This window comes from Asparagus officinalis, chromosome 3 (assembly GCF_001876935.1).
Source record: "Asparagus officinalis chromosome 3, Aspof.V1, whole genome shotgun sequence".
NCBI classification, from domain to species: Eukaryota; Viridiplantae; Streptophyta; class Magnoliopsida; order Asparagales; family Asparagaceae; genus Asparagus; species Asparagus officinalis.
In genome coordinates this window covers 9,800,769-9,820,286 of record NC_033796.1, presented here as the reverse complement: position 1 = coordinate 9,820,286, position 19,518 = coordinate 9,800,769, and the positions used below count along the sequence as shown (strand labels likewise).

Here is a 19,518-nt window from a genome sequence, read left to right as displayed (position 1 = left end):
AAAAGAAAAAAAAAACATCTCATTTATTGTGATTCGTTTCTAATAGAATTTATAATTGAAGTAGTAACCTCTACAGGTCATCAACAAAAGATCAATAATTGTTGCTTCTAGAAATTTTTTCTTTAATTTTTATGTCCTATTTGTGGAATTGCTTATGGAAGGATGCATATAGGAAAGAAATTCTACCTTCTTTTTTTTTAAACTTTTGGGACAAAAATGGTATTCCATCGTGTTTACTAGAAAGCTATTACTTACTAACAATGAAACAAGATCTAAGATGAATATTTTGGCAATCTTGGAAAATGAAAACAAAAGAAAAAGAAAGGTGAAAAAGTTCTCTTTTTTCCATATGAAAGTCAAACTTTTACCCGCAGGAGCTGATTTAGCTTATGTGTTGGGGTGCAGTTGCACCCCCAAAAATTTAGAAATTGCATATTAGCCTTGTGATATTTACAAGTCCCCCCCACCAAAAAAAAAAAGAAAGAAGGAAAGGAAAAATTTGCTCCCAAGTCTACCTAACTAAAAACACTAAATAAGTTAGTAGCAGATTGAATTAGTCCATTTTAAGTGTGAGTGTGTTCCCATATAGATAGTATAGTTTAATAATATTATATCTTTATTCTAGGTAAATATATAGTTACTTGTTGCCTGCCCCCCAGGAAATTTTTTTGTTTGGATCCGCCACTGCTTACCTGCTCCTTTGTCTGACATTATAGAGTAAGCAGCCTGAAACTTTTTTTTTTTTTTGATAAGGGTTTGTGCCCTGAGGCTAAAAAGCAAGTGGATATAAATTCTTGTTCTACTTAAGAAAAAATAATCAACTGGATAATCATAAGATATCAACTACCAAGTATCATTTGCTTGTCATGGGTAATCCCAATATCTCAACATTACTGCCAAATATGAAAGATCCATAAAATAATTAATTGTATGGCATTGTCTAGAATCATATCTCAATTCCTTCTCCTATAATGAAAGATTTCTTGTATTGAAGTTTTGGAAAAGAAAACATGGTTCTCTTATTGCATTGCTCCGTTCTACTATATCTTCAAAGGTTCTCTTATTGCATTGCTCCGTTCTACTATATCTTCAATCTTGCTCACAATAACTTTTTTCAAGTTAAATTATTCTGAAATGGTTTGTGCTTGGTTCAAGAACATGGAGAGATCCCAAATGTGTTTTCTTTTACATCTGTTCCTGCTTTTATGTGCATCGTCTATAGAGTCCGAGTATGTGAAGTACCAAGACCCTAATTAAGCAACCATTAAATGTTAGGATCAATGACTTGATGAAACGGATGATGCTAGCCGAAAAGATTGGTCAGATGACTCAGATTGAAAGAGAGGTTGCAAGCTCTAAAGTAATGAAAGATTACTTCATAGGTAATTTACTTATTTATCAATAGTTATCTTTTCTTATACATGCATTTATTCTAGACCGGAAAGGGTAAATACTATGCACTGAAGTTAATATGTTAACAGAAAGTGTATTGAGTGGCCCTGGGAGTGTTCCTCTTCTCAGGCAACTCCAAAGGATTGGATATATATGATAAATAAATTCCAGAAGGGCAGTCTTTCAATGCGTTTTGGTGTTCCAATGATATACGGGATTGATGCAGCTCATGGAAGTAGCAATATCTACAAGGCAACAATTTTCCCGCATAAAATTGGCGTTGGAACCACTAGGCAAGTTCTTAAAATTTGTCAGTTAGGATGAAAAATCTTGGTAACTTTAACTTTTAATGTATTTGTAACTCTTACATATGGACACTCCTTTGGATGAAATTTCTCTTGCGTTAGTTTCTTTCTTGCTATACCATTCCATTAATTGTTGCATTGGTATCTTAGGCAACTTGTGATGGCTGGAGATTGTTATTCTTGTCTAACTAGGAGTTATTACTTCAAATTGAAATTCTAGCGTGAAGTTTATGAATTATCAGTCAAAATGTCAGTAGAGAGGTCATGTCAGTACAACTTTCAGGAATAAAAGCTAAATGTTGAAAGGTCATGAGAGCTACTTGGAGTTGCTGTCCTGCACAGCTAAAATGCTTACCCTAGTATAACTGGAGAATTTGTCATCATGCTAGAGATCCTGAACTCGTGAAAAAGATTGGAGCTGCAACTGCTCTTGAAGCCAGGGCTACAGGAATCCCCTATGTCTTTATTCCGTGCATTGCGGTAAGCAGATAAGAGCTAATAGATAGTTGTGTTTGTTTGCAATGTAAAGTTCACCATTATTTGATTTCAAATGGAAGCAATTCGTGTTTCATATTCCATTGAGCCATTTCAGGTATGTAGAGATCCAAGGTAGGGCCTCTGTTATGAAAACTACAGTGAAGATCATAGGATTGTTCAAGCATTGACAGAAACTATTCCTGGGCTACAGGGGGAAATTCCTGCTAATTATTCCAAAGGAATACCATATGTTGCTGGAAGGTACACAACTTAAAGCTAACCTCCAGCTATTAGCAAGATTTACTGTTTCTATAATTATCAGCCAGCTATTTCATTTGTTTAACTCAAATTCATGGTAACTTCCTAGGTTTGATTATAGGCATACATCTCTTTGGGGGGAAAAGGTAGTGGTCTAAGGCCCTTCCCGTTATACAATAATAATCAATTTCTGTTGATGGTTTCTGATTTCCCCCCCTGTTATATTCAAGTTGCTACTGGTTATGTTGCATAAGTGAGGGTCACTTAGAAGGGAGAAATGCATCTGAACGGAAAATATGCAAAAGAAAAGTTCAAGGCTAACTCTAGAGATGATCAAACCATCTATGGAAGACTCAAGCAATTGTAATACCCCAACCCTTGAGAGGATGATGTGATTAGTATTGATAGATTTGATTGGAATATTCATACCACCAAGATGCATCTTCTTTTCGGAAACACAACTCTTAGAAACTCCAAAGTTAAGCGTGCTTGGCCTGGAGAAATTCTAGGATGGGTGACCCCCTGGGAAGTTTTCCAGGGAGCACGTGAGTGAGGACAAAACGTGCTGGAAAGACATGTGGTGGTTTGTGAGGCCAATCCATCAGATCTAATAGCGTACCGACTCCGGGATTCCGGGGCGGGGCGTTACAAATGGTATCAGAGCAAAGCCAACCGGAATTGTGAGAGCTAAGTGCTATGCGGCACAAAGTGCTACGTCGAGAGGACGGGAGCCACCTCTTGAGGCCGTAGGAGCCACCTCTAGAATCTCACACGGATGGTACGGTCTTGGATGATATGATTTGGCGCAACGAGGACGTTGCAAGTTTAAGTGGGGGAGTTTGTAATACCCCAACCCTTGAGAGGATGATGTGATTAGTATTGATAGATTTGATTGGAAAGACATGTGGTGGTTTATGGCGTTACAGCAATGCTCAAGAGTTTTCAATGAACTTATCACATCAATATACATTGGTCAAAATCTTAACAATTATCTATCTACTCATGGAGCCTTTATGGTGCCTACCTTTTTAAAATTTACTGGAAAAGTAACTCATGTTTTGCTTTTAACAAATGATTCTTGTATCAAAGGACCCTGCCACTTCACCAAAGCACCGAAGTTGTTACGAAGGTTGAGGGATGTAGTTTTATACTCAACAGTCTCTACCATGCCCCTGCAGGTTGAACCCCCTTTTCCGTGGGACGAACTTGGAGTCAAGCAGTGGTATCAAATTTCATAGAAGCTGTTTTAAATGTGTCTGGTGGGTTGTTCTGATACCATATCAAAGGAACCACCACTGCACCTTATCTCCGAAGTTGTGGTGAGGGTTGGAGGTTATAGTTTTATTGTTTTATAGACATCTTGAGTTTTTTTTTGGTGGCCAAACTTTAGTCAATCACCCGAAGCTGTTTTGATCATTATAGCATTTAAGATTCAAAACCTGAAAGTTTTAGTCTCACTCGTGTACTATAACAAATTAACAGTACATGTGTAATGAACTTCATTTTTTTGCGTGGCACTTTCTCAGTCTGTGAATTTCTATGTTTTCATTAAGATATTTTTTGTGAAGATACGAGGTATTACTCTCTCTCTTTTTCCTTGAAAAAGGGGAAAGATAGACATTATATTGTAGTAGTAGCAGCAGTGGTTTCAAGTACAAGGCCAAGTTTGTAAGTTAAATGCTACTTTGCATCTGATTATGGACATATGCCACTTATGTTTGTATCTCTCATTCCATTTTCATTTTGACAGGGACAAAGTTGCAGCCTGTGCTAAACATTATGTTGATGAAGGTGGGACATTTGAAGGCATTGATAGGAAAAACACAATTACCGACCATCATGAACTTCTTAGCATCCATATGCCAGCTTATTACAACTCCATTGCCAAGGGTGTTTCTACAATTATGGTGTCTTATTCAAGTTGGAATTGAGTGAAAATGCATGCCAATCGCCGTCTTATCACTGGGTTCGTCAAAAACACTCTCCGGTTTAGGGTATGTTGCACAATGCAATTTGCATGGTCAAAGAAATTTTGGTATGTAGCAGTATCATTCTCTGTTTGATACTATCACTAACTATTGTGTTTAATGACTTTTCAGGGCTTTGTCATCTCATTTTGGCAGGGCATTGATGGGATCACCAATCCACCAGGTGCTAATTACACGTATTCAGTCCAAGCTGCAGTCAACGCTGGTATTGACATGGTCCGTAGTTATTTATCAATTGATACTAGGTGCAATGATGTTAAGAAAATAACCTTTGTTTTATAATTGCCTTTTCTTAATCTTGGGTTTCATGTTTTCTGTACTTGGATTATTCTTTTCTTTTAACTAGATATTTAAATATTGCAGTCTGCATCAATGCATATAAACTCATCTGAAATATTCAAGTCCTCATAGTAGTCTGATATTATTGTAGTTAAGATGGCAGTTTGGTGCTTGAAAACTAAATATGACTGTTACATGAGTGTACTTTGTTGCAGCTTCATATATTAAGATGCAAACCATATCGTATGCTTTGTATTTTCTCCATATCATTTAATGTTATAGGTGATGGTTCCCTACAACTATAAGGAATTCATTAATGACCTTACCTCTCTCATTGAGAAGAAGATTGTCCCCATGAGCAGAATTAATGATGCTGTGAGAAGAATTCTGCGTGTTAAGTTTGTCATGGGCCTATTTGAGAACCCCCTGGCTGATCTTAGCTTTGCTGATCACTTAGGAAAGAAGGTTATTCCCTCTCTCTGTCTCCCGCTAACATACATTCCACTAACCAAGTAGTTTGCGAATAACTTACGAAGGACCAAAAGAACTTATCAAATGCGATCCTTATAAGTTACTGATTTTAACAGGAACATAGAGAATTGGCTAGAAAAGCTGTAAGAAAATCACTTGTGCTACTGAAAAATGGAAAACATCCCAATCAGCCATTGTTGTTTCTCCCTAAGAAGACTCCAAAGATCCTGGTTGCTGGAAGCCATGCTGATAACATAGGATACCAATGTGGTGGATGGACAATTGAATGGCAAGGAGCTAGTGAAAACATCACAGCTGGTGAGGATTTTTACCTCTCAATCTTTATAAGTTTGTGTTTATTTTTATCACCAGATTTAGTGTTTTGTTACATCCACCTGGTACCTTGGCCCTTATTCTTCTTTCACAAGCTCTTGTGGCATTCAATCATGCAAAATAGGTTCAAAGAAAAACATAATCACAGTAATGAGAGCTTGCATTAACAAATTGCTTGTTCGATAGGCAATAATGTATCAAATATTAGTTCCCGTATTATGTCATTTTATAATTTCAACTTATAGTTCATTCAAATTAACTTACAAGCATGCCATCATATTTTAAGTGTTGCAATATAACTTTGTAAGAGAAACGCAAAACGTAAATGTCCTCTTCATACATTTACATAACATCTGAACTCAACATCAAAACAATCAGTTTATATATTGTCAATTACAGGGACTACAATCCTCGATGTAATCAAATCCACTGTCAACCCTTCAACCAAAATTGTCTACTCTAAGAACCCCAACTCTAACTTCGTCAAAAAGGGCGGTTTCTCTTATGCCATTGTTGTGGTTGGAGAGGTCCCATATGCTGAAACTCAAGGAGACAACCACAAACCTTAACACTTCCTTCTCCCGGTCCAGAAACAATCAATACAGTCTGCAGCCGTATCAAGTGTGTTGTGGTTCTAGTCTCCGGTAGGGCGGTAGGCCACTCGTGATCAAGCCATATCTCTCATTAATGGATGCTTTGGTTGCTGCTTGGCTCAAGCCATATCTCTCATTAATGGATGCTTTGGTTGCTGCTTGGCTTCCTGGATCAGAGGGCAAAGGAGTCACTGATGTTCTCTTTGGTGACTACGGATTCACTGGAAAGCTCCCTAGAACTTGGTTTAAGTCTGTGGATCAGCTACCAATGAATGTTGGTGACGAGCATTATGACCCTCTGTTTCCCTTTGGTTTTGGATTGATAACAAAGAAGCTTAGGAAGAACAGCAAATGGGAATATAAGATGGTTTTGGTGTCACCTATTTATGGAAGTCAATTTCATAGTAATTGTATGGTTGTATTTAGATGGGTGACTGATGGTTCTGTAATGGAGAAGCAATGAAATTTTTTTTTCTCCTTCATCCTTATCCGGGTGCGCCGAATGCCAAGGATCCAAATTGGTGGCTATTGCTCATACCCAAAACATAGAGTGTATAAATTTTATCAGAATAGCGTCATTAAGCGTGCGAACATGCTGTTTGACCATTAACAGAGACGCTGGATGGGCAGTTTGAAAATTGTAGCCGTTCTCTTCATGGTTCAGGTCAGCTGATCACCCATAAAGGGGACGTACGGTTAAGTTTGTGTTGCGATAAGGGCCTGTTTGGTTCACCAAGGACTAGGAATAGGATTAGGAATCCTATTTAATTTATGGATTCCAACCTAATCCATAAAAATTTTATAGACAAGTTTGAGTTTTATGGAATCCCACTTTTCTTGGCTTTTAATGTTTGTTTCACCCATAGGATTAGTAATCCCACTTTTATAGAATTGTTCCAATTCCTAATACCATGTTTGTAATCCCACTTTTTTATAGAATTAGTAATCCCACTTTTCTTGGGATCGTCACTGTAGCAACGGAAATAAACCCAAAAAAACAGAATTTAGAATATCGAACACTGTAGCAACGGATGAAAGCCTCCAAATTCATATTTCCAGCAGCAGACACCTTAACAACATTTTACATTTTACTGTAGCAACGGTAATAAGCCCCAAAGACCAGATTTTTAAGCTTCAAACACTGTAGCAACGGCTCTTTCTTAGGGATCACTGTAGCAACAGCTATTTCAGGGGTATGGTTTCTATAAATACACCTTGAGGCCTCACATATAATCCCATCTTTCTCATTTTTCAACCCAAAAAAAATTCCCAAGCTCTTCAATTTGCTGCAGGATGATATCAGAAGGGTGCCATGCTAATTATGAAGTTTATTGCGACTGCAATCTCCGAACACCGATGAAAGTGTGCAAGAATGGAAAAAATAAGGGTAGGTGTTATTGGGGGTGTGCAAAATTCCCAAATAAAGAATGCAATTTTTTCGAATGGGCTGAAGAAAGAGGAGAGTCATCAAGCACCCAAGGAAGCCAATATGTCAAAGAAAATAGGTACGGAGATAAATATATCTTGCAATCAAAGAAGCTGAAGAAAGATTTGAGACTTGTCGAAAATGAACTACTAGCTTGGAAAATTTCTGCAATTTTCTTAGCAATTTTTTGTTTTATTTTAATTATTGCAAACTTCATGTCATGTACTTGTAATTGCAAAAACTATTGAGGATGTAATGAAAACTGTTGTTTGAATTGGGTACAAATTCTAATTGATATTGTATGGCTCAGTAATAGATCAACTTGTCATCATTGATTGCCCCACCTATAACTTACATGTTATCGACAGGAGCTACACAAGCTCATAACAAAACAGCTCATAGCAAAACAGACAGGAGCTACACAAGCTCAGAACAAAACAGAAACAAACCCAGGGGTCAAGAGCTACACAAGCTCAGAACAAAAAGCCAACAAACCAGACAGCAAGGAGGTAGACAACCTACAACGAAAACAGCAACAAACCCAAGTCAGAGGAGCTACACAAGCTCAGAACAAAACAGCCACAAACCCACCCAGACAGGAGCTACACAAGCTCTGATCAAAACAGAAAAAAACCCAGGGGTCAAGAGCTACACAAGCTCCAAACAAAAAAGCAACAAACCCAACAGCAATTAGGTAGACAACCCACAACGAAAACAGCAGCAAACCCCTGGTCTTTTGAGCTACACCACTAATAACAAAACAGCTCATAGCAAAACAGCAAGGAGCTACACAAGCTCTGATCAAAACAGAAACAAACCCATCGACGGGAGCTACACAAGCTCATAACAAAACAGCTCATAGCAAAACAGACAGGAGCTACACAAGCTCAGAACAAAACAGAAACAAACCCAGGGGTCAAGAGCTACACAAGCTCAGAACAAAAAGCCAACAAACCCAACAGCAAGGAGGTAGACAACCTACAACGAAAACAGCAACAAACCCAAGTCAGAGGAGCTACACAAACTCAGAACAAAACAGCCACAAACCCACCCAGACAGGAGCTACACAAGCTCTGATCAAAACAGAAAAAAACCCAGGGGTCAAGAGCTACACAAGCTCCAAACAAAAAAGCAACAAACCCAACAGCAATTAGGTAGACAACCCACAACGAAAACAGCAGCAAACCCAACTCACAGGAGTGGACCCAAGCTCAGCACAAAACAGGCACATACCCACCCATCAAGGAGCTACACAAGCTCTGAACAAAATAGAAACAAACCCAAGCAATAGAATGTAAAAAGGCAACATCTGTAAACCCAAGTGCACTTACCCTTTTACCTGATATCAAAAGCAATATTGGATAATTCAAATAACTCATTGATCAGTCCACGGCCATACTTACCTGCACCAAATCATATAGTATATATTACAAATCATCATTCCCACAAAATATATATTGCAACATTAACAGTTTGCAATTAACAGAACAATATCCATCAAAATATAATGGTATCCAACAAACTAGCTATCCGACCAACCTTGGTCGTTAACTAAGAACAAAAAAGCAACAAACCCAACAGCAATTAGGTAGACAACCCACAACGAAAACAGCAGCAAACCCAACTCACAGGAGTGGACCCAAGCTCAGCACAAAACAGGCACATACCCACCCATCAAGGAGCTACACAAGCTCTGAACAAAACAGAAACAAACCCAAGCAATAGAATGTAAAAAGGCAACATCTGTAAACCCAAGTTCGGTACACAGCAAGGTTCTGGTACACAGCAAGGTTAACTAATGGTTAGATTGCTAATAATTTACACACACAAAAAAAAATAAGGAATTAAAAGGGAAAAAAACAGCAAGTTCGGTACACAGCAAGGTTAACTAATTATTTGAGGGCCTTATTTAGATTTTAGAAAGATTTGTGCAAGAAAAATAACTTCTACTACAGTTTCATGTCGTTTATAATTCTAACATTATATCAAGGCAAGCTTTCATGTCATTGAATTTGTTCCGCAAACATTTCAAGTGGTTAATGACATGCAGGTGAGTGAAATCGGTCCTGAATTGCATGTTGATTTTCATGGCAGCCATTTTATAAGCTTCGGCCTTGAAGTTCTTGTCTGGCTTCATGCCATCCAATGCCAAATCTGCAAGATAAGGAATAAGCACATCATCGTGCTCTGGAAGCCAAAACTTATTAGCCACGCCTCTTGAGTTCAACCTGGCACAAGGAACCTTTTTTTTATGTGCTAATCTTTTTCCTCTTTTCAATGGCGAAGTATGCTCCGCACCCTCAACGTCATGAATATCCTTTCCACCGGAATCACCAGTGTTCGGTGAAAATTGATTAGCTCCACTACTTTGAGAACTGACTGTGGGAAACATCAAACCCTGTGGACTGCCTAACATGCTCATGTATGACATTGGCGGCTGTGTCATCCCACCATAATTACCATCCCATGGTGGGAATGGTGAGAATGTATGCGGAGGTGAGGTAAATGGCTGTGGTCGAACAGGCATGCAGTTCATGTTAATCCCTGAATAAGGATTTGGCATTGCATTCGAATGAGAAGGCACGCTTTGCTTATCTGCCGGATTGTTAGCCATACCTAATATATTTTGTAAGCATAGCCATATTAACAATAAAGAAATATAAAACAATATGGGAACAGAATGCAATTATCAAGGAATATACGAAACGATGATATGTCTGGTTCAAACAACATAAAAAAAAGCAAACGATAAAAGTAGTAATGTTTTGGTACAAGCTAAAAAACAATAAACAATATCGTCGCAAACAGTAATTTAAAATTCACCAAGTTAGTACATAGCCAAAGAACAAATTCCACACTAAGTTAAACCACTCTCCATTGTGTCACCACCATTGTACTTTGCACAATAATCCACCCACATCGCCCAAGCAATTTGATCTCGCATCTCCTTCCATTCATTTCTAACATCTCGATCCTCTCTTTGTGTCCTACTTTGAGTATAGTCCACCACATTTGAATCGTCGTCATTTGTCTCTTCCCCAGTATCTTCATCAATTTCAACATTTTCATTGAAAATATCATCAGCCGGATCCTCCAAGGCAATAAAGTTGTGCAACACCGTACACGCTAGTACAATGTCCACTTGAGTGGGAAATGGATAATTCGGCTTCCCCGCAAGAATTTTAAACCGATTCTTCAGTATCCCAAATGTGCATTCAATTTTTGATCTTAAAGATGAATGCCTTAAATTGAATAACTCCTTCCTATTCTTTGGTGTCCTACCGGTGTGCTCTTTTAAATGATATCGAACACCGCGATACGGGGATATGAAACCTGGCATTGTGGTGTATCCAGCGTCACAGAGGTAATACTTACCTACATTAATTGAACAGTATTTTAAAATCTAAAATATTGCCAAGTAGTTAATTTATTATTCATAATGTGTACAAGTGAGAATGAATACCATCATAAACTCGGAGCCCGTAAGGCTGTGGTCTTGACAGGGCGTCTTGTAATACCCTATAATCATTTGCCGCCCCTCCCAGCCAGCCAAGACATAGGTAAATAGTTTATTGGGGGTGCAGGCTGCTAAGATGTTTTGGGTGACCCCTTTTCGCCCTCTAAACCTTGCAACTAGGTCACTAGGTAACACCGCGTCGACGTGTGTGCCATCTATCAAACCAATGCAGTCCTATAAAAAAATTATAAATTATTCATAGTTGAATAAAAATAAGTTTATTTGGACCTATGTTCAGCTGTATGTATTTAATTTACCTTAAAGTAAGGAAAATAATTTGAGTTGTTTGCAATCTCCTCTGGAACTTCTTTTGGGGCTTGCTTCATGTACCGATCACGCAGTCCATTCATTGCTTGCAGAACTTTATTGAAATATCTGCTAACTGTTTCCCCTGATCTTATGAACTCAGTTCTTATTATTCTATTTTTAGTTTTGTGCCCAAGAATACTTAGGAACATAGCAAGCTGTTCTTCAACTTGAACGTGTCTTGTATCTTTTAATAAACCGTTTGATTTCATTACTTCAACAAGCTTAAAAAAGGCCATCGGTCTCATTCTAATATAAGACTGGCAGCTATCTTGATAGCCCTCCAGTACACGTCTGAAGTGAGCCTCTCTACAATATATTTTTCTGATCTTTTCTTGCGTCGTACAAGTTGATATTCTCTTGCGCTTAGCACGCATTCTCAAAATACATGTTACCAAAGTGACCACGGCGCAGACAGCTGTATTAGCACACATCCTCTTCAATTCTTCCTCATCTTCCATATCCATCTACATCCGTTTTAAAATTATCATACAGTTACAGCTTAAGATGACTACGTATTTCTTATCAAAATTAAGTAGATAATTGATACAAATATTTATTTCTTTTAAAGCAAGTAATCTAATTAAAATGAAAATTATTTTAACTAATGTTGCATTCCATCTCACACAATTATCAAGAATCAATATAGACCCAAAAACAAACAAACTATATGGTTAGATTGCTAATAATTTACACACACACAAAAAATAAGGAATTAAAAGGGAAAAAAACAGCAAGTTCGGTACACAGCAAGGTTAACTAATTATTTGAGGGCCTTATTTAGATTTTAGAAAGATTTGTGCAAGAAAAATAACTTCTACTACAGTTTCATGTCGTTTATAATTCTAACAACCTAATACTTGCACATTAACAACAAAATCCAGTACACAAACACCCGCATGAATTGTTTTACCCTAATATTATGAGATTAATCTCTTATGTATTCAAAACCTCATCACCCTCTATTACTTGTGAGAAGTTTGAGTTAATTCTCATAAAAGATTATTAAAGTTAAATATATAATTACCTCAAAATACATAGAGGATTACATTATGCGTGCATAAGTGTTTGGGTAAATTAATCTTTGAAAGATGATGAACAGCCTCTTCTCCCCTCTTGATCCGTATAGAGTTTCTACTTGAGCGAAAATAGGAAAAATAGAAAAATAACTGCAGAAATAAGGCAAAATAAAAAAACAAAATTTATACCTGTCTGATGAAGTTCCAGAATGCCGACGGCCAACCAAAAAACCCACCGAAGTCAATCACAACACAGTAGCCAACAACCACACTCGAAGCAGAACAAGATCGAGAAGGGAAACCAAAGAATCGAAGGCGTTAAAAACCTAACAGAAGCGCGGGGAAAACAAAGCTAGGGTTTCGATTTGGAGCCCCGACACCAAGTAGAAGAAGACGAAGCGCGGGAGAAGAGGCGCGAAGAAGAGGGCGATGCGGCGGGAGACGAAATCCGATTCCAGATCTAGGGATCGACTTCGCGAGATAGGAATCGGAATCGACTCAGAAGCGCCCTGTCAGAAATCTCGCCCAAATCCGTTCATCTTCATCCGATTTGGGTTTCTATAAAAAAACGATACTGTAGCTACTTTATAGATTTGGTAATCCCAAATTTCTGGCTGAGCCAAACCCCAGAATAAGATTCACATAGAATCAATAAATTACCAAATTGCCACTGTCAGACCCCAATTACTAATCCTATTCCTTAAACTGGTGAAACAAACAGGCCCTAAATGTAGGGGTAGATTATTACATATTCCATAGTGAGCCACACAGACCAACAATGAATGGTCAGTGGTCAGTTCCAACTAGCCTCACAGCCAATCAAATGGAGTCACATCAACCAAGCCACAAGAGGATGTCGACCAAATTGTGGTCCCTTAAATCCATTACCTAACCCTTAATCCTCTTAACGAAGAGAAAGGGATAAGGATGTTAATCATTGCGAACCACACTTATTTCCTTTAGCGGTCCACGCTTTATTTTGCTTGATAGTAATTTTTTTTTCTTGGGTTTTTTCCGAAGTCCCTTAACTCTTCAATGTTTTGAAATTAATCCCTCAAATCATTGGGATGGCCACTAGAAGTTCAGTTCTTATATTTTGCGTGGAGGGATTATTTGAAACTTGGACCTGAGAGAAGCTTCAAGTTTTGAAGGCCTAATTTTGAGACAACTTATAAGATTGGTTGCATCTTCAATGATTTGAGTGACTAATTTCAAATATTGAAGATGTAAGGGACTGATAAGGGGAAAACCCTATTTTCCCCCCATTTTGTAGCTGTTGAGCTCATTATAAATATCTCGCCAGCGCCCTTATCGATGTTAACTAATTTGGAGGTTAGAAAGAGAAAACGCGCGTTTGGACTAACTATTGGGTGCATTCTCTCTCTTCTCTGCCCCTTTTTTTTAAAAAAATAAACTCGTTACTAAACTTTGGTGGTTGAACTCTTATTGGAGCTGATCAAACTGATCAACGTAACTATTTGGGATGTAATATGTAGATAGTATTTTGATTTTTGTAGTCTTGAAGTTACTGACATGCAGGAGTTGATTGATTTTGATTTTTGTAAGTTTTGGACTTAGAACATGACAAGGTTCTTTTCTAGCATTTTTATCTTCCATTAGATTTTCAATATTTCTCACAATCAACTTTTGAAAGCTAAATTGGTCTGAAAGTTTGTGCTTGGTTCAGGGACATGGAGTGCTCTCCAATGTGTTTTATAGGCCTTCTGTTCTTGCTTTTATGTGAATCATCTATAGAAGCCAAGTTTATGAAGTACAAAGACCCGAAACAACCATTAAATGGTAGGATCAATGACTTGATGAAACGGATGACCCTTGCTGAAAAGATTGGTCAGATGACTCAGATTGAACGAAAGGTTGCAAGCACTGAAGTAATGAAAGATTACTTCATAGGTAACTTAATTATTTGCCACATATATCCCTCCCTTTGTGATACATGCATTTATACTAGGTAAAAGAGGTTGCAACTGCTACCGGGGAGAAAGGGGGCCCAACTCGGAGTTAATGGGCCTTTCCCTAACTTATACTGATGATACCATCACCTCTTTCCCCTGTCATTTCCAATGAAGAAGTATAGCTAACACATGAATATCCAAGCAATCTCCTGAGCTCTTACACTATTATCACTCCCACTGGCAATCTTGAGCATCATCCATCCGTTGGTTAATCCGACTTTGTGTATAAACCGGTAACCATGCATCTATGGGCTAACTAGACCTTAGTCTACACCGGCAATTATGGGGAGCAACATAACATGTAGGAATCAATTTCTTAACATATTAGGTATTGGCCAGTGGCCACACTACTATTTTAACTCATCATTCTTTTTTATCCTTTTCAATGTGGGACTGCACTCATTAATGAATATTCAGGGGCCACACTACTATCTAACTCATCACTCGTTCTTTATCCTTTTCAACGTGGGACTGTACTCATGCATGAATATCTCAATAAATACTATAAACTGAAATTAATATGTTAAGCAGGAAGTGTGGTAAGTGGTCCGGGAGGTGTTCCTCATCCTCAGGCAACTCCTAAGGATTGGGTGAATATGGTAAATAAATTTCAGAAGGGCAGTCTTTCTACTCGTCTTGGTATTCCAATGATACACGGAATTGATGCAGTTCATGGAAGCAGCAGTGTCTACAATGCAACAATTTTCCCGCATAATATTGGGCTTGGAGCCACAAGGCAAGTCCTTAATTTGTCTGTTAGGATAAAAGATCTCGGTAACTTGAACTTTAAACGTATTGTACCACTTTCATATGGATGCTCCTTCAAGACGATTCTTGTGATACCATTCTGTCTATTGTTGCATTGGTATCCCTGGTAAGTTGAACTTTAAACGCACTGTAACTCTTTCATATGGATACTCTTTTAAGACGATTCTTGTGATATCATTCTGTCAATTATTGCATTGGTTTTTGATGGCTGGAGAATGTTATTTTTGATTAACTAGGAGTAATTTCCTCAAACTGAAATTCTAGTTTTAAGTTCATGAATCATCAAACTGTCAGCACACTCTCAAGTCAATTGCCGGTACAACCTTCAGCAAACAAAAGTTACAATTTGATACAATTTTTAGAGTTGCTTGAAATTCTAGTCCTGCACAGCTAAAACATTTATCCTAGACTAACTCGAAAATTTCTCAATCTGCTAGAGATCCTGAACTTGTGAAGAAGATTGGAGCTGCAACAGCCCTTGAAGTCAGGGCTACAGGAATCCCATACGTCTTTGCTCCATGTGTGTCGGTAAGCAGATAAGCACCAAGAGATAGTTGGGTTTCTTTGTACTCTCTAAAGTTGAACATCAATTTGTTTCAAGTTAAAGCAGTATGTGTTTTTTATTCCATAGAGCCATTTCAGGTATGCAGAGATCCAAGGTGGGGTCTCTGTTATGAAAGCTACAGTGAAGATCACAAGATTGTTGAAGCAATGACGGAAATTATTCCGGGACTACAGGGAGAAATTCCTGCTAATTTTTCCAGAGGAGTACCTTATGTTGCTGGAAGGTGTGACATTTAAAGTTTAATCATCAACTAATAGCAAGTCTTGTTGTGACTATAATTATCAGCCAGCTGACTTTTTAGTTTACATCAAATTCACGTTAACTTCCTCAGTTTGATAATAGATGGACATTTTTTTGGAAAGAAAGTAGTGGTCTATGGCCCTTCTCACTATACAAATATACATTGAACATCAATTTTTCGTGATGGTTTCTATATTTTTTCTGTTATATTAAAATTGTTGTTGCCGGTTACAAGGGAGAAATGTATCTGAACAGAAAGTATACAAAGGGAGAGTTCAAGACTAGCTCTAGAGGTGATCAAATTATCTATGGAGGGCTCGAGTCTCAAGCAATGCTCAAGATCCTCACGACCCCATTTCAATTTACATTGATCAACATTTGAACACTTAATCTATCTGCTCATGAATCATTCATGGTGCCTATCATTGTTAAAGAGACACAGTCAAAGTTTACTTAGAAAAACTCATGTTTTACCCCTTTTACAAAATGATTCCTGAGTTTTTCTGATGGCCAGACTTTAGTCCGTTAACATTTTCAGCTGTTCTGATCATTAGAGCATTTAAGATTTGTAAGGTGAAAGCTTTAGTGTCACTCGTGTACTATAACATCATATATAGAAAACATCCATTTTCTTGTTGTGCATCATCTATAGCAAACATCCATTTTCCTGTTGGGCATTTTCTCAATCTTATGAATGTCAATGTTCTATGAACATATTTTTAGCAAAAGATATGGGGGATAACTATCCCTGTTTTTCCTAAAAAAAAGTGGGGAAATATAAACTTTATATAGTAGTTCCAAGTACAAGGTCAATTTTGTAAACTTAAATGCTACACTGCAGTTGCCATTGAACGTTAAACTGATTTTTGAACAAATGATGTCATTTATGTATCTCTCATTCCTTGTTCATTTTGACAGGGACAAAGTTGCAGCCTGTGCTGCAGATTATGTTGCTGATGGTGGGACATATAAGGGAATTGATAAGAATAACACCATTATCAATCGTCATGGTCTTCTTAGCATTCACATGCCAGCTTACTACGACTCCATCATCAAGGGTGTTGCTACTGTTATGGTAGCTTATTCAAGTTTGAATGAAGTGAAAATGCATGCCAATCGCGGTCTTATCACTGGGTTTCTCAAAAACACACTCCATTTTAGGGTATGTTGCACAATGCAATGCACATAATCAAAGAAATTTTGTATATAGGAGAATCATTCATTCTCTGTTTGATACAATGGCTAAGTATTGTGTTTGTTGCCATTTCAGGGCTTTGTCATCTCAAGTTGGAAGGGCATTGATATGATTACCAATCCACCAGGTGCAAATTACACGTATTCAGTCCAAGCTGCAGTCAATGCTGGTATTGACATGGTCAGTAGTTATGTATCACTTGATACTTTGCAATGATGTTAAGAAAGTGACAGTTTTGTTATGCTGATTGCCTTTTTAATCTTCGGTTTCATGTTTTGACTAATTGGATTATTCTTCTCTCTTAACTAGAGATTTAAATATTGTATTGTGCATCGATGCTTATAAACTCATCTGAAAATTTCAAGTCCTCGTATTAATCTGGTACTTATGGAGTTAAAGTTGGTAATTTGGTGCTTGAAAACTGAAACTGACTGTTATATGGGAGTGTGTTGTTGCGGTTTCATATATGAAGATCCGAATGATATTGAATGCTATGGGTCTTCTCCATATCATTTAAAGTTGTTATGTATTGTAGGTGATGGTTCCCTACGACTATAAGGAATTCACTAATGATCTTACCTCTCTTGTTAAGAAGAAGATTGTCCCTATGAGCAGAATTAATGATGCTGTTAGAAGAATTCTGCGAGTTAAGTTTGTCATGGGTCTATTTGAGAACCCCATCGCTGATCTACGCTTTGCTGACCAATTGGGCAAGAAGGTTATTTCCTGTCTCTGACTCTCAATGATATATACTCTGTAACTTGAGGAGCAAAGACTTTATGAAAATGTGATCCTTATGAGTCATTTATTTAAACAGGAACACAGGGAATTGGCTAGAGAAGCTGTGAGAAAATCACTTGTGCTACTGAAAAATGGCAAATATCCAAACCAGCCATTGTTGCCTCTCCCTAAGAAGGTTCCAAAGATCCTGGTCGCTGGAAGCCATGCCGATAACTTGGGTTATCAGTGTGGTGGATGGACCATTGAGTGGCAAGGAGCTAGTGGAAACATCACTGCTGGTGAGATTTGTTGCGTTAAGCCTTTCATTCTTTACATTTTTGTATCTTATTCCGCTAATCAAAGGTAGTGTTTATTTTTTTTGGCATATCTCGTTGGCCTTAATTCTTCTTTCACAAGCTCTTGCGGAATTACATACAGACATGCAAACTAATTTTAAAAGAAACACATAATCATAGTAACGGGAGCTTGTATTCACAAATTGCTCGTTCCATCAAGCAATAATGTATCAAATAATAGTTCCAAATGATTTCAGTTTATAATTTCAACTTGTAAGCCATTCGAACTAACGTTCAGACAAGCCATCATTTCTTCAATTGCTCAAACTAACCATGGAAAAGCAACACAAGCATAAGTTAGTGTTCTCCTTACACATTTACATAACATCTGAACCCCGCATCAAAGCGTTTGATTTCTGTTGTCAATTACAGGGACTACAATACTTGATGCAATCAAATCCACCATGGACCCAGCAACCGAAATCGTCTATTCTAACAGCCCCAGCTCTAGCTTCATCAAAAAAGGCAATTTTTCTTTTGCCGTTGTCGTGGTTGGAGAGGTTCCATATGCTGAAACTCAAGGAGACAACCTTAATCTTACAATTCCTTCTCCGGGTCCGAGCACGGTCAAGACAGTTTGCAGTCAAATAAAGTGTGTTGTGGTTCTGATCTCCGGTAGGCCACTCGTGATCAAGCCATATCTCTCATCAATGGATGCTCTGGTTGCTGCTTGGCTCCCTGGCTCGGAGGGCAAAGGGGTCACTGATGTTCTCTTTGGTGACTATGGATTCACTGGGAAACTCCCCAGAACTTGGTTTAAGTCTGTTGATCAGCTGCCGATGAATGTTGGTGATAAGTATTATGACCCTCTGTTCCCCTTTGGTTTTGGGTTGACAACAAAGCCAACAGAAGCAAGATAGAAAGTGCAAAATGGGCATCGAAGATGATTTTGGTGGCACCTGTTTATGGAAATCATTCCGTCTGTAATTGTATGCTACAGGTTGTTTGTATTTAGATGGGTGACTGGATTGATCCTCTCACGAATTGAAATCCTACCGTTGCTACGTTTGATTTTTGAAGTAGTGAAAGCATCGAGTTTTGAAGGTTTAAACTTTTTCTTTTTTCAGATGCATAGATGAATTTGTTAAGATAAATTTTTTTTTTAAATTAAGTGGGTCCCACCATTTTCTTTTGCATTCAACTCTGGCTGCAGCCGGCAAGTTTGAAAGAAAAATAAAAAGGAGCAGCCATTTTAGAAAAATGAAATCAAAACGTAAATTTAAGAGTTGCGGGCCCCACATGCATAGTAAAATAATATTATTTTATTAGTGCATAGTGTTTTCTCAAACGATATAAATAGACCCCAAACTCTTAAGAAAAATTCATTCCAAAAATAA

General features: G+C 37.8%; 2 protein-coding genes and 1 pseudogene across 6 annotated transcripts; 2 read left to right on the top strand and 1 right to left on the bottom strand.

The window, feature by feature from the left end:
* Nucleotides 989–6,797, top strand: LOC109832914 (annotated as a pseudogene).
* Nucleotides 5,432–19,195, top strand: LOC109832913 (beta-glucosidase BoGH3B-like). Of its 5 annotated transcripts, none has more exons than XM_020400402.1 (10): nucleotides 5,432–5,488; nucleotides 14,052–14,275; nucleotides 14,869–15,073; nucleotides 15,543–15,633; nucleotides 15,748–15,893; nucleotides 16,829–17,072; nucleotides 17,181–17,285; nucleotides 17,641–17,823; nucleotides 17,923–18,124; nucleotides 18,554–19,195. In XM_020400402.1, the coding sequence occupies exons 2-10, from the start codon at nucleotides 14,056–14,058 to the stop codon at nucleotides 19,039–19,041; spliced, it is 1,884 nt and encodes a 627-aa protein (XP_020255991.1). In that variant the 5' UTR covers nucleotides 5,432–5,488; nucleotides 14,052–14,055; the 3' UTR covers nucleotides 19,042–19,195. The 5 variants fall into 5 exon arrangements, with proteins under 5 accessions (XP_020255991.1, XP_020255992.1, XP_020255990.1 ...); XM_020400403.1 differs by lacking the exon at nucleotides 5,432–5,488 and adding an exon at nucleotides 13,663–13,734 and having other exon boundaries at nucleotides 17,701–17,823; XM_020400401.1 differs by lacking the exon at nucleotides 5,432–5,488 and adding an exon at nucleotides 13,663–13,734 and having other exon boundaries at nucleotides 17,698–17,823.
* Nucleotides 10,380–11,812, bottom strand: LOC109834594. The gene is made up of 3 exons (XM_020402629.1): nucleotides 11,297–11,812; nucleotides 11,024–11,213; nucleotides 10,380–10,897 (listed from the first exon to the last, which is right to left on the bottom strand). Exons 1-3 carry the CDS (start codon nucleotides 11,810–11,812, stop codon nucleotides 10,380–10,382), a joined length of 1,224 nt encoding a protein of 407 aa, XP_020258218.1.

Excerpts from the sequence above, each read along its gene's own strand:
- LOC109834594 (XM_020402629.1), bottom strand. The coding sequence starts at position 11,812 with ATGGATATGGAAGATGAGGAAGAATTGAAGAGGATGTGTGCTAATACA. Across the intron at positions 11,214-11,296 it reads ATTATTTTCCTTACTTTAAG|GACTGCATTGGTTTGATAGA; the intron begins GTAAATTAAATA and ends ATTTTTTTATAG. Across the intron at positions 10,898-11,023 it reads AGGGTATTACAAGACGCCCT|GTAAGTATTACCTCTGTGAC; the intron begins GTCAAGACCACA and ends CAATTAATGTAG.
- LOC109832913 (XM_020400399.1), top strand. The coding sequence starts at position 13,679 with ATGTTAACTAATTTGGAGGTTAGAAAGAGAAAACGCGCGTTTGGACTA. Across the intron at positions 17,286-17,640 it reads TCAATGCTGGTATTGACATG|GTGATGGTTCCCTACGACTA; the intron begins GTCAGTAGTTAT and ends TATGTATTGTAG. Across the intron at positions 17,824-17,922 it reads CTGACCAATTGGGCAAGAAG|GAACACAGGGAATTGGCTAG; the intron begins GTTATTTCCTGT and ends TTATTTAAACAG.